Source organism: Photinus pyralis, unplaced genomic scaffold (assembly GCF_008802855.1).
Source record: "Photinus pyralis isolate 1611_PpyrPB1 unplaced genomic scaffold, Ppyr1.3 Ppyr1.4_LG5, whole genome shotgun sequence".
In the NCBI taxonomy this organism is placed as follows: domain Eukaryota; kingdom Metazoa; phylum Arthropoda; class Insecta; order Coleoptera; family Lampyridae; genus Photinus; species Photinus pyralis.
The window spans coordinates 42,184,784-42,203,005 of NW_022170596.1; the positions used below are offsets into that span (position 1 = coordinate 42,184,784).

The window sequence follows — 18,222 nt, forward strand, 5'->3', positions numbered from 1 at the left end:
AATCTTAAACCATGTAAGGATGTAGTCATGCAAAATCTGTTGAACACTAGCTTTAACATTGTTTTCCGTATAGACGTCGACATTTCAGTGCAAAATGATCGTTTTTTGAATATGTAATACCTATATTGATTTCAGTAGTTCGTGCAAGATCAGATATGATTACCATGACAGGAAGTGGAATCACATTCTAGTCTATTTACGATGTTATCTTTAATTTAATCAACCGTTTAGATGTGTAGTTTAAAATCTATGAATAACCTCCGACACAATCCATTTTGCACTAAAAGTAGATTCATCATCACTGTAAAGATATATTGTTTATTTGACATCGATACAAGGGAAAAATTACCCGACCTCCCCCAGTTCAATAAAGAGTTTCTATTTTGGATAGAATAAGTCTCCAAACACTTAAACTGCATAGCTACATATGAATTTTTTTACACTTGGAGTAGAATCGGAAACTAGAAACATGAAACAAAAATTAAGAAACTTGAAAATAGTACCTAAGGAACTTAAGATTGGAATGGCAATACTGAAAACCATAACCTAATGACTGGAATAATAAAACTCAGTGTTGTCATCCCCAAAATTAAGGAAGGTTATACACTGCCTTTTTTTGAGGCCCGAAAATTGTCTCAGATCGACCCAGAAAAAAATTTTCTTATAGAATGTGGCCTGTAGAATCCATAATTTCAAACAGTTCCAAGATTGGGCTACTAGTTCAAAAGTTACAGCCCTTTGAATTTTCTTTCGAAATTGGTTTCTAGTCTATAACTTTTGATTGAGAAGTCTAATCGAAAAAGTACGAATTGTTTTGGATTCTACGCACCAAAATTAATAAGAAAAAGTGTTTTCCCGAGAAATTTTGGTGTACCTAGCCGATTTTTGGCAAAAAAAGAAAGGTTATACACTGCCTTCTTTTCAGGCGCGAAAAAAAAATTGTCTCAGATCGACCCGAATTTTGGTAAAACAGAAAGGTACCCTCTTCCGACGTTCCGTTCGGCCGCAATTCACATTTGAAGTTCTGCCTCCGCCATCTGTTAGATCTTGTCGGTGCCTAACACCTTTCTTTGTAAGTACCCTTCGAGGGGTATAGTCGACTTTGGGCGTCCAAAAGTTTCTGAGAGCTCTAATCGCGGTCCCTTTCTCATGTCGCCATTAAAAGCTCGAGCTATGAAAAGTGCCCAAAAATTGAGTACTTCTTATTGATCTTATTGATGGTAGAGTCAACACTGGCTAATAGAATAATAATAATAATAATATTTATTTATTTGCAAAGTGTACATAATAAAATAAGCACAGGAAGCAATATAACGTCAAATACATTATACTGGTCTGCCACTGCGCTGAAGTCCCTTCGGTCTCACACGATGATTTTGATAATTTACGCTTTTAGCTAAAATTTGGACAAAACCACTGTTAATCCATTCCGTAAAGATCTGACAGTAGTCGTTACCTCTACGTATAGTTCTACCTTATTTATTATATTAAGCTTATCTCCCACCCACGGTACCTACTGGAAGTAGGTATCTTCAGAACATCGCAATCATGTGGTTAGAGTCGGGACCTCAATCATAGAAAACTAATGATTGCCAGTTAACAGAACTCCACTGATGCGGCTACCTCATCCCACATTCCCACCTGCATATAATGTTTTGTCCAGCAGACGGGATCTGGGTGGGATTTTGGACAAAAAGAACATAGTCAACGGTGCCATACAATGTCACTGTCAAATACATCAAATCATTAAAAAAAACTATTAAAAATCTAATGTAGGATAAATACCATATCAAAATTAAGGGTAAGATGAAAGAAATTGGGGAAATTACAGAGATTATACTTGATACTGGTGATCAAATTCGGAATAAAAAAATTTCTTTTTCAATTGATGTGAGTACTTAGCTTACCATACAAAGTACCTACCTTACACTTTTATTCCAAAGGCACATGTAAGCATTGAAGAAATCTTGCGACTACTTCAACAGGGATTAGGTAAATGGAGTGACAAATCACAAGAAAGGAAAACATCTGATAATGATAAAGGAACTACATTCAAAAAAGACAAGTTATGCTCTTCGTATGTTGCAGGTGCTCTAGTAATAATATAATGCTGAAAACGGCTACCTTTTAGTAAAACAACTCGGCGCCTTGAAAAACTGGATAAGATAGATCGATCAGGATTTCGTTCTAAATCTGCAGATAACTACTATGGGGCTAGAAACAAAATGCGGCGATCGCCCAGGAAAATAGAAAGCAATGAAAATCCTCCAGCGTCGCGCCTTTTCTTAAAGTCTCTTACAAACGCTCAAAGCAAATTACTAAACTTACTAAGGGACCAAGCCGAAGCTGCAGTAAAATGCAACAAAACGTTCACAGTTTGCGGAAATTTCTTCACAGTAAGAAAGGCGTTATGGGCGCGAGGCTGGGTGGAAAAAATTAGAATAATGTACAACACGATTAATCGAGAACGTCTTAAATCACTGCTTGAGGCTCCAATTGCAGAGCTTCTCGAAGGTGCTTTTGATAGAATCGATGGTCACTTACATAAACGGGTGATATTGTCAAGACTAATCGATCATAATCAAGTTGATTTGTTTTGGGATCAAAACTTTGAATGTTACCACGTTTGCAATGACTCCATCAAGTTAACGCTATTTAACAGATTCAAGCGCACCGCATTCAACTACATATCGAAGATTGGATTTTCGCAAGCCATGAAACAGAAGTACTATTGGGTCCAAAGTCCAGGCACTGCCAACATTCGTTATCCCCGATCCTACGACTTATCCAATCAAAGCGAAATGGAAGAATTTTTGCGCGATTATCGCTTAACTGCCGCTCTATCTCTTTTGAAACATGTTTCAAACAAACTTGACCGTAAACGATCATCCCAAGTCGTTTCAGAAAATGGACAAGAGCCTATGAAGATGTACAATTTCGCCGTTAAAGAAATTACAAATGCGATACGGCGTTTACAACACGATGACATCGATTATGTCATAGACGAAGCAACGCACCTAGAATGGAATGACTTTTTAGAAACTTTTCATAGAATTTCACATATTGGGCTCCCATTTAAATTGGACCACGCCGATTCGGTAAAGTTCATGGTGGAGACTTCCACGCGATTGTTGGAAGAAATGAAACAGTTTAGACCAAATCTAGAAACGGATGGAACGCTTAATGTTTGGATTCTAAAGCCTTCTAATGGTTCTAGAGGAGAAGGAATATATCTGTGTAGAACGCTACAATATATCATGAAGACGATTAGAATTAATTCATCAAAGAAGTATATCATCCAAAAATATGTTGGTAGGTATCGCGAATTGTATTAACAATTGTATCTATTAACTTCCAATGTTGTTACAGAAAAGCCTCTGTTAATACACAAGACAAAGTTTGATATAAGGCAGTGGTTTCTAGTGAGCACCACAACTCGTCTAACAATCTGGATATATAAGTACGATCATACAAATAATTGAGAAGTGCTTGCACATAAAATTTCAGAGACTGTTACTTAAGATTTAGCTCACAGAATTATACGCTTAACAGACTTAACGAGGCAATCCACTTGACGAACAACTCGGTCCAAAGCAAGTACAGAAACTGCGATCGTCATCAGGAATTGCCAACGTGCAATATGTGGGATTCGGCACGATTTCAGGAGTATTTGGCAAGCATTGGTAAACCAAACGCTTACAAAGAAATCATTTATCAAGGGATGAAACAAGCGATTACCGCCGCCGTATTGATGAATGAGACCTGCGACGTGAGAAAGAGGTGTTTCGAGATATATGGGGCTGACTTTATACTTACCGAAGATTTCGCACCATGGTTAATCGAAATTAACAACAAACCTGCGTTACATGCCTCAACTCCGATTACTGCCAGAATGTGTCCGCAATTACTGAGGGATGTAATTAAAGGTACAATTTTTACACAACCCAGCTCTTAAAAAAATTCCAAAATTCCTACACGCAGAAATCCGATCTGGGCAGATGTGGGGTACCTATTTTGAAACATGCAAATAACAAAGACCTGTTTGGGAGTTTAAAGCCTCTAGGAATAAGAATTTTGGAAACATTTCCAAGGGTCAACTAAAAGAATCGATTATTATCAATACCTGCAGAAAAGTGGCTCTGGCGTCTGTCAGATGGCTTATACCTATGCACTTTTACCTGCAACGCTCAAATTAATATTACCAAAATTAAGTAGGTAGAGATATCACATATTCAAAACTAGTCACCCTGATGTTAAATATTAATATTCATTATTACCCTATTCGAATAGTGTAAGGGGCATAGCGTTAATGAACATTACAACAAAACACTGAAACATGTAGCAAAATATTAGCATAAATGAATTAATTCAGTGCCAAGTGCAGTTATTCAACACTCTCGACCTCGACCTTTAAATTTAAAAAAAGTTACTTAGCACCAGTAATTTGTAAAATTATCAAGTTTAGGTAAGTAATAATTAAAAGAAACCGTGAATGCATTGCATTGCATCTACACGAGGTTGGTTGCAATGAAAGTTAAAAACAAGTGAATAAAAATTATTCAATGTCTAAGGTACTTAAGCATCAGGCAGTACCAATTCTGAGAAAGGGTGAAGTGTACAGAATGTGAGTTATCTCTGGTCTGATAAAATCTTTTCTTAGAAGTAGTAACAGAAATTACCCGATGGTCTTGGAGGGTAAATCTAAGCTTTAAAATTACAAAACATGTTGAAATTATTGAATCGTAACTCATATATCGCACATAGATTCTCAACCAAAGAGTTTTGGTTAGCGGGCCCCACCCCCTCCGGGAACGTGTAACTTTGCCCTGGTCCAGGGTATACAGTTGAAATTAGAGATCGGTCCCAGCTACCGTCGGTAAGGTGGCATGTTGGTTGCCTAACGAACAGATGGGCATCACAAAATGACCAAAATAGGAGGTTTCTCCTAATTGGAAGAAATGTATAAGATTTCAAAATAAAATGAAATTTGATTCCCTTTCGATACAAATTTGATGGGGGTTGGCCATTTTTGTTAGGTCAAATTTTAGTTTGGACAAGTTAATGCCATATGCACCTTTTGTATTCTACAGCTAGGGTGACACCTTGAAAACGGACGGAAGACGGAACTGTTGAATACAAAACGTGAATTTTGGAGAACCTGATAAGCTTACATACAAAGAAATTATATACTCACCCATACTATATTCCATGTAGCTAGTCCTGTAGAAAGAAAAGAATGACAGGGGAAGCTATACCAATCAATTGGAGCTATTACGGAACTGTAGAGATTTTGTGTGCTATACCTAATTAATCCTGTAAGATATTGAATCGCTTTTGTTTCGTTGTCTATTTGATATGTTCAATATGGAGAACAGGATATTATATGCGTTTATATTGTTTTATTAAGTATTTATTTACCTATGTATTCACGATACAAGAGTTTATTGCGTGTACAAGCTTCGATAGTTATAATGGACTGTATATGAAATGTAATGACTCTTGCTATGCTTTTGATGAAAGTAGATCGACAATAACGATTAACGTGTTTATTGATTAAAAACACAAATAAAGTAGGTACATTGATTCTAAATATTGATGGTAGTGATCGACACGGCACATGTATACTAAAAATTCGAATAACTACCTACGAAAGGAATATGAATAGGTATGAAAGGCCTTATACTTATTGTTGTTTCGAATTGGGTCTTCATCTTCTGAGAAGAAGGCGATTACTTACCTTTTTGTAGTAGATACCTAGCGATAACGAAGATTACTGGCTGGTTGAACGACAGCTTCGCGATTAACGACGAAAGCCAATTCACTCGTACAAATAAGTTCGACGAAAATGCCATAGGTACTGCTTCTTAACAGACATGCACATCATTATTGTTGGTTGTAAGACATCTTGTTCCTTATTGTTCGATTGTTGTTAGTCGAAATGCGCATATTGACGGCTCATGCACCGCACTTAACAAGTGGAAATATGTACAAGGATATGGGAAATTTATTTATTTATTATGCCTCTCTTGTTCTGGGCCCTCAACAGGCTTACGCTCAATTACAGAGTGACCCGCATAATGCTTTTTAGAGGTGCCTCTGCAGAGGGTCTTAAATTATATAGTTAGGTATATGCGTGCTAGGCTAATTTCTTTGAAGGAACTTTCAAAGAATAACTAAACTCTAGTTTGGGGACGTAATAACAATCAGTGTATTGTTGCTCTGTACGTTTCGATATAACTATTTCTTGGAAAGAGTACGAGTGCAGTTTGATTCTCAGCTGCATATATGCTCCTTTAATTCATCTCGTGCGGATTGCAGCTCTTGTGTCCTTAGCACATACGAAAAGTGGGTCCTGTAATTAAGATTTCTACAACATTTAGGATTTGCCTAGGCGATAATGGGCTTTAACCTTAGTACCTACCTACTTATTGCTGCCAGTCTCACTTATGTACTTTTCCAATTAAATGAATTGAAACGATGCTGGAGGTAGAACTATGATTTTCATAAGTTCTTTTTTTGTAACATGCAATTTATCATTTTACGAGTTGTTTTGTCTAAATTGAACGTAGATTTGCTAACCTTGTACTGAATTGATTGTTTTCCACTTGTATTTATGACTTTTGTGTCTTGTTCTTTTCGATTTACGGCATTTGACTCGTTACCTGATTTTATTGAACGATTTGAGATACCTATTTGATTTGTATATTTTTCTTTTTACGTTTTGTTGTCGTAGTTGCTTTATATATTTTTTTGCGCGATCGGTCATTTCTGAGTATTTACCAAAATTACTTACCTACCGATCTAAAAACAGAACAGCAAAAATACTTACTGGCGCCTTTTATAAAAACAATCAGTTCAAAATCAGCAGTCAAAGTCCTTACATTTAATCTTTAATTATTGTTACATTAAACTTAGACACTTACAATTTGTGCTGTTATTTCCTATATTTATTATTATATATTTGTTCTTGTCTTTTCTTAAGCACAAAATTCTGCATTTAATTCAAGTCCCCCCACGTCCCAAGACATAAAAAAACTGTCCTTGTAGATATTACACAACGTTGGAATGGAGACCTCTCCGTTAATGTATTAAAATCATTTTAGGAGCTTTCCAATGGCGAGTCGTAAGTGATGGACTGCAATTTGGAATTTTGAGGGGTGGGGCAATAATCAAGTGGTTAGATATGTCCTTGCTCGTTCAGATTTGATGATTCTCCATTCTACGAAAATGATTTCGACATTTTTTGATATCTTATAACGGTGTTATTTTTCTCGGAAGTATTTTGTGTTGCCTATGCTCTTGTTGTCCACTCTTCTGTCCAGTCGTCCTTGGTTTTGATAAAATTCCTTCGCTTATCTTTTCTTTTCCGGTCACTTTTGAATAAGAGATTGTCGTGTGCATTTGCTACATCTTCATTTTGTGAGAAAATTTTGGGTCGGGGACGTTTCATACCCAGACAACTCATACCCGGACGACTCATACCCGGACACCACTTACCCAGGACAACTCATGCCCAGGACAACTCATACCCAGTACGACCCATATCCAGTACCCCTCATACCCAGTACAATTGGTACCCAGGACTATTCATACCCCATGATAACTCATACCCAGCACTATTCTTACCGACGATAATACTTACATAGGGTGCGCCATACCCGGGAAATTTTACACATGTGGGCATCATCTCGGGACACGTTTGTCAGCACCCGAGGGAATAGCTACCGCATTATATACTCAATATACCCCTTTGGATCCTCAAGGTTTATTTATATTCAACATGTGTAAGAACTGTTCAGTTTCCTCCCCTCATTATTTTATAATGAAAATTTGGATCAACAGTTAAACTGTGAAATGTAGACTAAAAGTGGTCATGTTTAAAATTTCACTTGAAGTAATTCAATTTTCTTTACTTTGCTTTTGACCGGGATTTCATTATAAAATTCGGTTAGCTGGTAAAATTTCCCGGGTATGGCGCACCCTATGTAAGAATTATCGTCGGTAAGAATAGTGCTGGGTATGAGTTATCATGGGGTATCAATAGTCCTGGGTACCAATTGTACTGGGTATGAGTTGTCCTGGGTATGAGGGGTACTGGGTATTATGAGTCATACTGGGTATGAGTTGTCCTGGGCATGAGTTGTCCTGGGTATGAGTTGTCCTGGGTATGTGGTGTCCGGGTATGAGTCGTCCGGGTATGAAACGTCCCTACCCGTCTCCAATAGGTAAAATATGCCCCAATGAAACTTTTTAAAATGTCGCCCTGTATAATTTTTATACAGTAGTTAGTAGTAATAGCATTGGTAATAGTACAAGATCCCGCATAAGGGCAACCTTCGCTCATCTGTTTACAGAGTAAAATACATATTTTAGCAAATCTTAACATGCAAACAAACACATTGCAAATACTATGTTTTTCTCTCGCAGAGAAGGCACAGCGTAACAGCTGCTCGTGGTGTAAGCATCAATGTAAGAACGCATGTGCTCCCTCCATGTGACAGAAATATTAATTACATACATTTTAATTAAGGCAACCCATTTGCAATGCGTTTGTTTACATGTAATGTATTAATTAGGAAAAATCCTGTTTATTTCCAAACAATTAAATTAAATATCAAGATTGCTAAAAAAAGGTATTCACTTGGTAAACGCATAGGCAAAGGTTGCACGTATGTGGGATCTTAGACAATTTTATTTTTCTAAATATCTAGAGAACGATGCAGTACTTTCAGCAAGTAAAAAAATGCATGCATGGATGTGTAAGTAGTATAATAATTACGATCTTTCAAATTTCAGTAGCCGTCGATTATCCCCAGAACCCAGATGCATCGACTGGACAATTTGAGCTCATATACCAAGATGAAAAGATAACATTACCGTCTCTTGACGCTTCGAATCTGCAACTTCAAGGGCAGCAGCTACCTATCAGTTACTTTTATGAGCCGCACGAATCAGAGAGCCATCTACCACTTTGCAGATCCTGTGAACTAGATCACGATGAACTAAAGGAAGCTGTGGGTAAAATCAGGCAAACGCTACAAAATTTGTTAGCTGTGATGCCACGTGATGATAATAAAAACTCAGAACACGAAATAGGAGATGGAGCAGAAACTGAAAACAGCACAAATGAAATTGGGGATGATAGATTGAGATGTTTAGATACTACGGAAATCTTGAAAGACACTATGAAATCAATACAAGACCTTACAAAGGCTTATAATCGATATACAGAATTATGTACACAATAAATGGTAACCGCATTGTATAACAATTAAATATGGCATAAATGGCGCCTTCCTTTTATTAATACGCAGTAACTAATATTTGAAATAAAAGCGCTCACATATAAAACATAATTTATATAAAAAAGAGTTAAATGTAATCCTAAAACTTTATCTTAAATTAAATATCATCACTTTTCAATAGTTCTTAATTTTTACACCGCATGTCATTCGTCTAACACACACACTCACACACTCGCTATATAACAGGTTTTAAGGAGAACGATAATTTCGGTCTCGAGTTGTTCTTCCCCAAAATTTTCTTCTGCTCTTCCTTATTTCTTCTGTCCTGCTCCTTTCGCAATTTCTGCCTCTCTTCGTCCATTCGCCTCTGCTCCTCGATCATCGCTAACCTTTCTTCCGCCTACAATTCATAACAAAGAACCTCAAAAAAGAAATCAGAAAATTAATCATGCTGCTACTACGCTTAGGGGATGATGCCTGATAAATGTATGGATTTTTGTGTCGGTCACCTTAGTGAGATAACAGAAAAAAATAAGTGATATGCAATTTGCTGCCTTGTTGCCGTTATTTCAAGATACACTGCAGTCTCAACGAAAATAGGACATACTGTACGCCTATAGAATAATAGATACCTATAACACCCCTTACCTCCATAAAGGGGGTACTAAAAAATTGTGATCTAGATGGCATTTGGGATGTAGGGTTTTTCAACACAAAAATAATGTAACCAAAATATATTGAAAATTGAAAAAAAATTTCCTCATTATGCCGTGCGAGAAATTCAATTTAAAAAAAATTCATTAATTCCATATCTATGTCGATGTCTTCTCTCAACAATTTTTTGAGACATCCGTTTTCAAAAAAACTATAGGAAATCTATTTTTTGAAATGTAATAACAATGGATGAATTAAATGTGATATAATGAGAGTGAATAATAATAATACCTACCAATTTCCTTTGTGCCTCTTCAATTTTTCTATTATTCTCTTCCATAATTCTCTCTAAATCCTCTCTTTTCCTGCGCTCCTCCTCCTATAAAATATTTCACATTTAAATACCCGAGTACCGCTAGATGGTGCCCAAACCCTAGCATTTATTTATTCCCACATCACACAAACAATTAGATAATACTTGAGCTTTAGATAGAACGTCTTTCAAAAAACTAGGTGCGTTCTATTTAAACCTCGGAAGCTGTTAAAGTGATTTACTTTTCAAAGTTAAAGTAATAAAAAAATACGTAAACTTGGAAATCCCTTGAGTATATAGAGACAATGGTCACCTCAAGAAATTTCCTTAAATTTTTACTCAACAACCACACTGCTAGGTATGGGCCAGTTAATATACTACAGATGTCCTCAATCTTAAACGGTACTTAAAGGTAATAAAATATAAAAAAGGTAGATAATACCTGTTAGCTTCCGTCCTCGGGTGCAGTCTGCCACCGCATCAAGTCTCGGCCCCCTCACTTGATTATCTGCTGGCCTCTTAGCTTATAAAGCTATTCATTTGTTAATTGTATAACATTTTGAGAAAGAGACACTTGACTACATGACCTATCTCTGAACAAGCGACAACATTTTTGCAGTTTATACATTCACCTTGGCTAGGCTGTTTTTTCAATTAGTCATAAATATTTTGCTCTTTAAAATGGTCGCACTATAGATTGTCCAAAAAAATATAGTAAAACAAATGAATTATTCCAACACTATTTATTAAGTTATAAGTAACACAAAACCGAAATTATTATTTACTTACTGTCCCAAATTAAATTTTGCAACTAAAAATCTCTAAGCTGCTAATTGGGAATATAAATTATGACAAACCAAAGTGCCTGCTAAATTCTTCAATTAGGTAAATCAAAAATTAAAAAATGGTACTTTTGCTTTGGTGGAGCTGTGGTGAAGAAATTTCAACCTTCTCTATTCATAACCAAAATACAATGTTATGTTACAGATAAAGAAAATAGTTTTGGAATACTTGACACTTAAATTTAACAGGCACTGTAGCAAAGTTCAATTAAAAAGTAGGAAAATGAAAGAAACATATAAAAAAAAATTATGACTAGATAAGTTGGTATCAATGTTTTCGTTATAAACAATTTCGTCCTAGAAAACAATCTACTATCGAACAACAAAATTGTACAATTTGCATAATTAAAAAAAAGTCAAACACACACTAGACCAACAAGGAATAATAAGACGTTCACATAATAAATTAGCCAGCAGACGGCCGAAATTTTTCTCTTACCTCTCTTTGTTTCTCTTCATAAACTTGTTTCTGCCTCCGCCTCTCCACCTCTTCCATCATTTGCTTTTCCATGATTTTTTTCGCTTCCTCCACCCTCTTGGAGACCTCCCTCTCTATTTCATCTTTACGCTTCTCTAACTCCTCTTGCACCCTACTATTTACTAATTCCTCGATACGCCTCGCCGTCTCTTCCTCGACTAGCTTTTGCTCGGCCTCCCTCTGCCTCCTTTGCCTTTCCATTTCGGCTAGACGTTCGACCTCGTCCATTTTGCGAATGTGAGACAGTTTTTTGAGCTGCTTCTCTTTCGGTAAGTCGATTGAAGCTTCGCTACTCGAGGACGATGAGGCAGAATGTGAGCGTTTTCTGGCATAGACAAAATGGTAGGTGTTAAACTAACTACACCGGTAAATTTATAGTACGTTCACTTTACCTGGATTTTGAGTTTCTCTCCTTTACTTCGTCGACGTTCCGATGTTTACTTCTATAACTTCTTTCCGTTCTATCCCTAGATTTACTTCTTTTGTTGTGTTTTGACTTGTGATGTTTGCGAGGAGTCCTACTTCTAGAGCGTGATTTGCCCATATCCAGCATGTAAAGAATAACTACTAAAAAGGTCTAAATTCACAGTTTCATTAACTTATTGACCAGCTTGGAAAGTTGGTCTATGTGTGCCACTAATTTTCAATTTAAGGCCGCATGTACAGTACACAGATATTTGTTAAATAGTCCACATTTATTACCTACTTATCCAAGACTTATTCACAATTGCACCAAATTATACCATTGCAAGAAACAGAAAACGCGCACAAGAACACTAAGAACAAGAAGCCAACGATTACGTCAAGATTGTCAAAATACGCACGTTTTTTTGACAATGAAAAAAACAACATGCCAATCGTATCAAACCAAATTTCCCTAAGTACTACATACGAGGAAAAGATGAAAAGTAGGCGGCGAGTCCAAAGTTATTATGAGGTACAGTCGTTAAAACACCAACTTATTTCGATATTCTTAAATGCAATTGAATTTGTAAAATTGATTAACGCAAGGAATTTGAAATCATACGTAATGTCCGAGGGGACAGTTGTATGTAATCAACCTAGCGCAAAAAATCAAAGTTTGAGATTGTCTTAAAATCGTGATACTATTTTGAAACCCAAACTTAAATTACGGTTCGAGTAAGTGCATACGTTCACATATTAAAAAGCGAGTTCATGATTTTGGACTTTCTGTTAGTGCGTCCGTCTGTCGGTGTACATGATAACTCGCGAAGGGTTTCGAATTTTCTAATTCTGTTGGTCAGTAAATAGGTAGACAATAGTCAAAGAGACTAGCTGATTAAATTTTGGTCAACTGGAAGGGACCTCTGATGGTCGATCGTTGTCTACATTGGTGCAGGTTATTGTTCTAGAGCTCAGATTAAGCAGATATTTTTTGTGTTTTTTTTTGTACTTACTTAATTTCATTTAAGTAATTTAAGTATATAATTGTATTCACTTTTTATATTTGATTTTGGTAGTTGGGTTTATTGCCGAATTTTTGATAAAATAATGAGAAATACAAGTGAAAATTGACAAGTTCGTAAATCATTAGATGAGAAAAAATATTCCTTCCTGTCATTATATTATACCCTCTAAGTTAACATGGGGAACAACAATATGCAAAATACCTTTTTCCCATGTTAATTCCCTATGTTCGGTTTTGGAATATTCACCCGGTATAAAAGAAGTATATGGATAACCGTATATGATCCATATATAGAAGCTTCTAATAAATATATAATGGCTGCACTTATCTTTGTGGTAGTTAAGCAATCCACCAATTTTCACTCTAATGCATTAAAGAGTCGCATAAAGAGTGAATATGAGATCGATTTAAGAGCAATTAATTCCCGCCTACTGGATAAATTCGGAGAAGAGATGCTTATTGTCGACACTCCCAAAAAAACGAAGGTCTGTTTCATAAATACAGGATAAGTATCAAATACTCACTGACTAAACTAGTACAGTACCATTTGAAACAATAATTCCACAAACTTTGCTCACTCTCTTGACAAACTTTATAACAATGAACAAGAAAGTTTAACAAATTTTCGGATAATTCGATTTTTTTAACTATCACTTCGTAACTATCACTCCCAAAAACAAAACTTAAAAAAAAATAAATTATAGGAAATTTACTTCCCTACTATAGCTAAAATGCACCGAAATGAAGATATCACCCAAAAACTGAAGAAAGTGCCCTTTTTTTCGGGTTTTTCAATAAAGGCGGAGAGGGAGAAATTATGCTATTAACCATCCTAGACAACATATCAAAGAACTACCGTACCGTTTGTAAGCTTTGGACCAGTATGTAGGTACATGGTCACTTTTGTCTTTACACAGCCACTGTAATTTTCCTTGATAGTAGCGACATCTACGTTTTCTATTCAAACTATTGAAAAACATCACAATTCTTAAGCTATTTTTAACCCATATACAATGACGATTGCATTTAAGAAGATATAACTACATGTGTATTCCCACCTTTAGACATTGCACCCTGTATTAATTATTAATTGTGCAGCTAACTTCATTCCGTCCAAGGCCAAGTCTTGGAAATTGTGTAACAAAAGTTCTTTGGGTGGAACATTTTTTTACTCTTAGGTTGGGACTATTATTGCAATCGTGCAACATTGTCCCCATATGACCATACCAACCCTAACTTCAAGTGTCTTTGACTGTGTAACGACAAATATTTGTTTTATAAGAAATTTTTCTTTAATAATATATTTGATTGTTATCACTGTATAATAGTTTAATTAAATTTAGTATAATTTTCAGTAATTTCAACATCCACCATGGCTAATTATAACATTCCTCAGGTAAGTACCTTATCTTGCAACACTTGGATGTGATAACTTCCACCTTATAGTGGGGATGGCGGGATTTGGAAGATATTTTACAATGCCATATCTGCATGGACATTGTACAATCACCACCTGGCTCGATAATAGAACAATGCATTCATGGACACCACATTTGCGCCAATTGTCGGGCTCGAGTTGAGAATTGCCCCACTTGCAAATGTACTTACATCGGAACGAGAAATTTTGTCGTGGAGGAGCTTGTGAAAAATTTTGAAATTTTAAAGGTGTGACCATTGCATTTGTGTATGATTTACTGCTCTTTTTTAGAACATAATGAATCTCTATGAACCCCTAGAGGAACCCCCAAAAGACAATACGGTGCAACTCAATGCATCTGCGCCTGCTTTCGATCCAACCGTCACAACAACCACTACAACCGCTAATGGTCCTGGGAAGGGCATTTATCCCTGTAGAGTGGACAATTGTGACGTGCGACTACCTGCTAGTAGATTACTTAACCATGTTCGGAGTTTTCATGCTGATAAATTAACTGAGGTTTGTTATCATTCAAGTTTATTTTTTTAAATTGTTGCCACTGAAAAAAAACTGCATTCATTATAAGAAGGGACAGGGAAAAGATAAAACTGCACCAAATTATTGTATAGTAGAAATATCCAGCACTGAACAGATATAAATCAAACAATTTCACACTTGGACCTGACATTAAGATCTAATGACAGTTTAGTTGGAAACAGAAGCTTCCAGCTTACAAAATTGATCACTCATTTTATTTTTCAGCGTAATACTAACGTGAATTTTAACCAATCACAGTGAAGATCAAAGCTGCCCTAAGCTTTCCTTCTTAAAATGAATATAGTTTACTGATTGGCCAATAAGTAAATTTGTAGTCAATCCGTGGGGGTGTAGACAATTTTAGAACCACTTTTGTACTTTTATATTCTAGTCTGCCTTGGATGGAACTGGTTCCTTTACAAAAGAATGGGAATTCTCCTTTAACACTCCAAAACTGATCAATAGAATGTCCTTTGTGATCTTTGTGTCAGGAATTGGCGTTGTATTCCTTAATATAGAGGTAGTACATGTGATATTTTTTCATGTGACAGAAGTATGCAAATTTTAGATTTTACGAACAGGCCACCTGGCCGCTTTCTTAAGGGCCAACATGAAATACACTCAAGCACAAAGGTGCTTGGCAAGTCTAGAATTTTACTCTGAAAACGGAAGCTATCTTTATAGCACTCAGGTGGGTACCCAAAATTTTTGGTTAATTATTTAAGTGTGCCTACCTTTGCAGTTGGTATCTGTAAAAGACAACATAGAAAACATGCTCAACAAAAAAAATTGCTTCGTTTTAACAAAACATCAACTGAAAGCTTTGTGCGTCAGTAGAAAATTTCATTTAAGATTGAAGTTGTCCCGTTATGATACTATAACTCAATTATCAACGCCCAATACAGAACAAATCGGTATAGTGGCATTGATTAGAAAAGGCCTTTGTGAAGAAGAGAAGAAAAATAAGCCGTTAAAGAAAACTGAAAAATCAAACGATAAAAAAACAAAGAAAGCAGACGTGGTGAACCGCAATCAGCCGCAGTCCAGTGCTTCATCTACAGAACTGTTTGATAAAGAAAAAATTATTAAAGACATTTTGGATACTATTCGCAACAATGGCCTAATTAGCGAACTTTTTCAAAACAATTCTAATCTAGCACACGTCAATACTCCTCCTGTTCCACCGCCTACCGCTCCCAGTAAAGGTCCATCTAGAAGAAGAAAGAATAGGAGAAGATAAATTAGTAATGTATGAATTCAAGAAATTTATTGTTTTCTTCATTTTCTGGCCAATATATTTTTTTCCTTTACGTAATAATTCGTTTAGTATTGTAATTTAGTTAGTCAATATTTTTTGTTTTTACTTGTTTGCCTCAACGTTGGCAAATATTGTGTACAATTTTCAGGTAATTGTGATATATGAATATTTTGTTTCACGTACCATTCACATGTATGCCATCTTGTTTTTACTGTGTCCTACATACAATCGTCTACAATAGTACTCTCCCATTCAAAATTGTGTCCTTCAACTATTTTTCTGCATCATTTATGACTTGGGATTTTTGCGTTTTTTACGTTACATTTATTTATGTGTAGGATACAGCAATACTATGGCATTAAATACTTAAACATAGCATCTATCAAGGTGCTGACCAGACTGCAGTCAAGTGTCAAGCCAAAAGTACAATAGGCTGTTTGTTAAAAATATAGTGCAAATTATCTATTATAAAAGGATAATTTAGCATTATTATTATTACTGGAACTGTAAGTTAATTAAGAAAGTGAGCTGTTCATTTTTTAACCTGTTAACGATTGTTCATAATTGCCAAGGTAATATAATTTAAGTTCGAAAATAAATTGTATAGGTATATTTGTAATTTATTGCTTGCTAACATTCCTTTCCCAATCGTTGCACCAAATTGACCATCACAAATTTTAACAGTAAGGTTTACGTTTACTTCAAGTATGTTGCAAACTCCAAAGAAGTTACAAATACTAAAAGAAACAATGAACATGGAGTGCTCTACATGCAAAAGCTACATGTAGGTAGGATGCGTTCAAAAATGAAACTGCATTATGTAGTATACCTACTTATACAAGGAAAGATAATATACATCTAATGTACTCGTAGTTTAATTTCTCAACCAACAAACTTCAAGTTAATTTCCAAAAAAAGTATTAGGTTTGATGGTCTTATTAATAATTTTTGTTGATCAAATTGCTTATGACAAAAAAGTGTATCCCAGATAGCGTGGGATTGCATGGGTAACTTTTCTTATTATTAAAGATAGAGAATTGGATAAATGGACAATGTTTCGCAGTTTTCGATGCGTATTTAAAATTTCCTTGTGGAAATTCAAAATGTATAGGTTCGACGACGTAAATTCAAAAAAACTAAAATTGGTAATTTCCTTGAATATCTTATATCAAATCAAAAGTATAAGAGATATAAAATAGTACATTATATATCAAGGTAGAGAAGTACAGTATTATTGCCTGAGCACCAAGATTACATCTCGAGGCGCTTGCGCCGAGGGGTGTAAGGTGCGAAGGCAATAATAGACTTCTCTACCGTGGTATATATACTATTTTTTTCACTACTAGCACTTGAAGTCCTCTAAATTAACATATTATATTGATAAGAAAGTGAACGGTTGGACAGAATTTTGTTTCTTAATGTAACATGTCAATCAAGTACGTGGAAGTACAAGTCAAACAGGCCGTATTTTGTTCTGTCATTGAGATTTTTCAAAGAGTAATTTCGTTCGAATTTTTCAAAATGTGATAATTTTAGGTATGTAATTTCTCTGGAAATTGCGAATGGTGGCAATTATTCGTTTTAGAGAACTTGTCTAAACGTTCATTGAGCGAAATTTCGGGTTGTGTTTTCTAAAAGTGACAGCGTGACAGTTCTCATTATTGACTACTAGTTAATAATAAAAAATTATTAACCACTTTGAACAAATGCCGAAAAAGCCTACTTTACAAGTGGAAAAAAGGTTAATAATCATGTCATCAGACGCTAGTAGTGAAAAAAAAGTTTTATACGTATAAAAATTACTGTCGTTGATACGCTTAATTTAGAATTAATGTCAACAACAAATTCAAGATCACGGCCGTCTTTACCGAGGGTACAAGGGGTGCAGGACCTTAAGGGGCGCCGAACGCCATAAATCGTGATAGTACAAATTAATACATTTTTGAATAATCTCGAGAATTGGAGTAAATTGGAAACGCAAGAAAAAAAATAAATGTCTTAATCTAAAAGAAAAATTAATTAAAAACTATTTACGGTCCACTATGACCC

The 18,222-nt window shown here is 35.6% G+C and overlaps 3 protein-coding genes across 4 annotated transcripts; 2 read left to right on the forward strand and 1 right to left on the reverse strand.

The window, feature by feature from the left end:
- The first annotated feature begins 1,716 nt into the window (after positions 1 to 1,716).
- LOC116170933 (tubulin glycylase 3A-like) lies at positions 1,717 to 9,276 on the forward strand. Its single transcript, XM_031487498.1, has 6 exons — positions 1,717 to 1,890; positions 1,944 to 2,077; positions 2,132 to 3,312; positions 3,370 to 3,460; positions 3,508 to 3,926; positions 8,797 to 9,276. The coding sequence occupies exons 1-6, from the start codon at positions 1,807 to 1,809 to the stop codon at positions 9,246 to 9,248; spliced, it is 2,361 nt and encodes a 786-aa protein (XP_031343358.1). The 5' UTR covers positions 1,717 to 1,806; the 3' UTR covers positions 9,249 to 9,276.
- Positions 9,277 to 9,344: 68 nt separating this feature from the next.
- On the reverse strand, positions 9,345 to 12,351 carry LOC116170935 (UPF0430 protein CG31712). Of its 2 annotated transcripts, none has more exons than XM_031487499.1 (4): positions 11,925 to 12,351; positions 11,494 to 11,857; positions 10,195 to 10,278; positions 9,345 to 9,645 (listed from the first exon to the last, which is right to left on the reverse strand). In XM_031487499.1, the coding sequence occupies exons 1-4, from the start codon at positions 12,083 to 12,085 to the stop codon at positions 9,481 to 9,483; spliced, it is 774 nt and encodes a 257-aa protein (XP_031343359.1). In that variant the 5' UTR covers positions 12,086 to 12,351; the 3' UTR covers positions 9,345 to 9,480. The 2 variants fall into 2 exon arrangements, with proteins under 2 accessions (XP_031343359.1, XP_031343360.1); XM_031487500.1 differs by having other exon boundaries at positions 9,529 to 9,666.
- Positions 12,352 to 14,106: 1,755 nt separating this feature from the next.
- Positions 14,107 to 16,230, forward strand: LOC116171865. Its single transcript, XM_031488893.1, has 6 exons — positions 14,107 to 14,357; positions 14,408 to 14,626; positions 14,670 to 14,897; positions 15,307 to 15,435; positions 15,484 to 15,606; positions 15,658 to 16,230. The coding sequence occupies exons 1-6, from the start codon at positions 14,334 to 14,336 to the stop codon at positions 16,153 to 16,155; spliced, it is 1,221 nt and encodes a 406-aa protein (XP_031344753.1). The 5' UTR covers positions 14,107 to 14,333; the 3' UTR covers positions 16,156 to 16,230.
- The last annotated feature ends 1,992 nt before the right edge of the window (positions 16,231 to 18,222 follow it).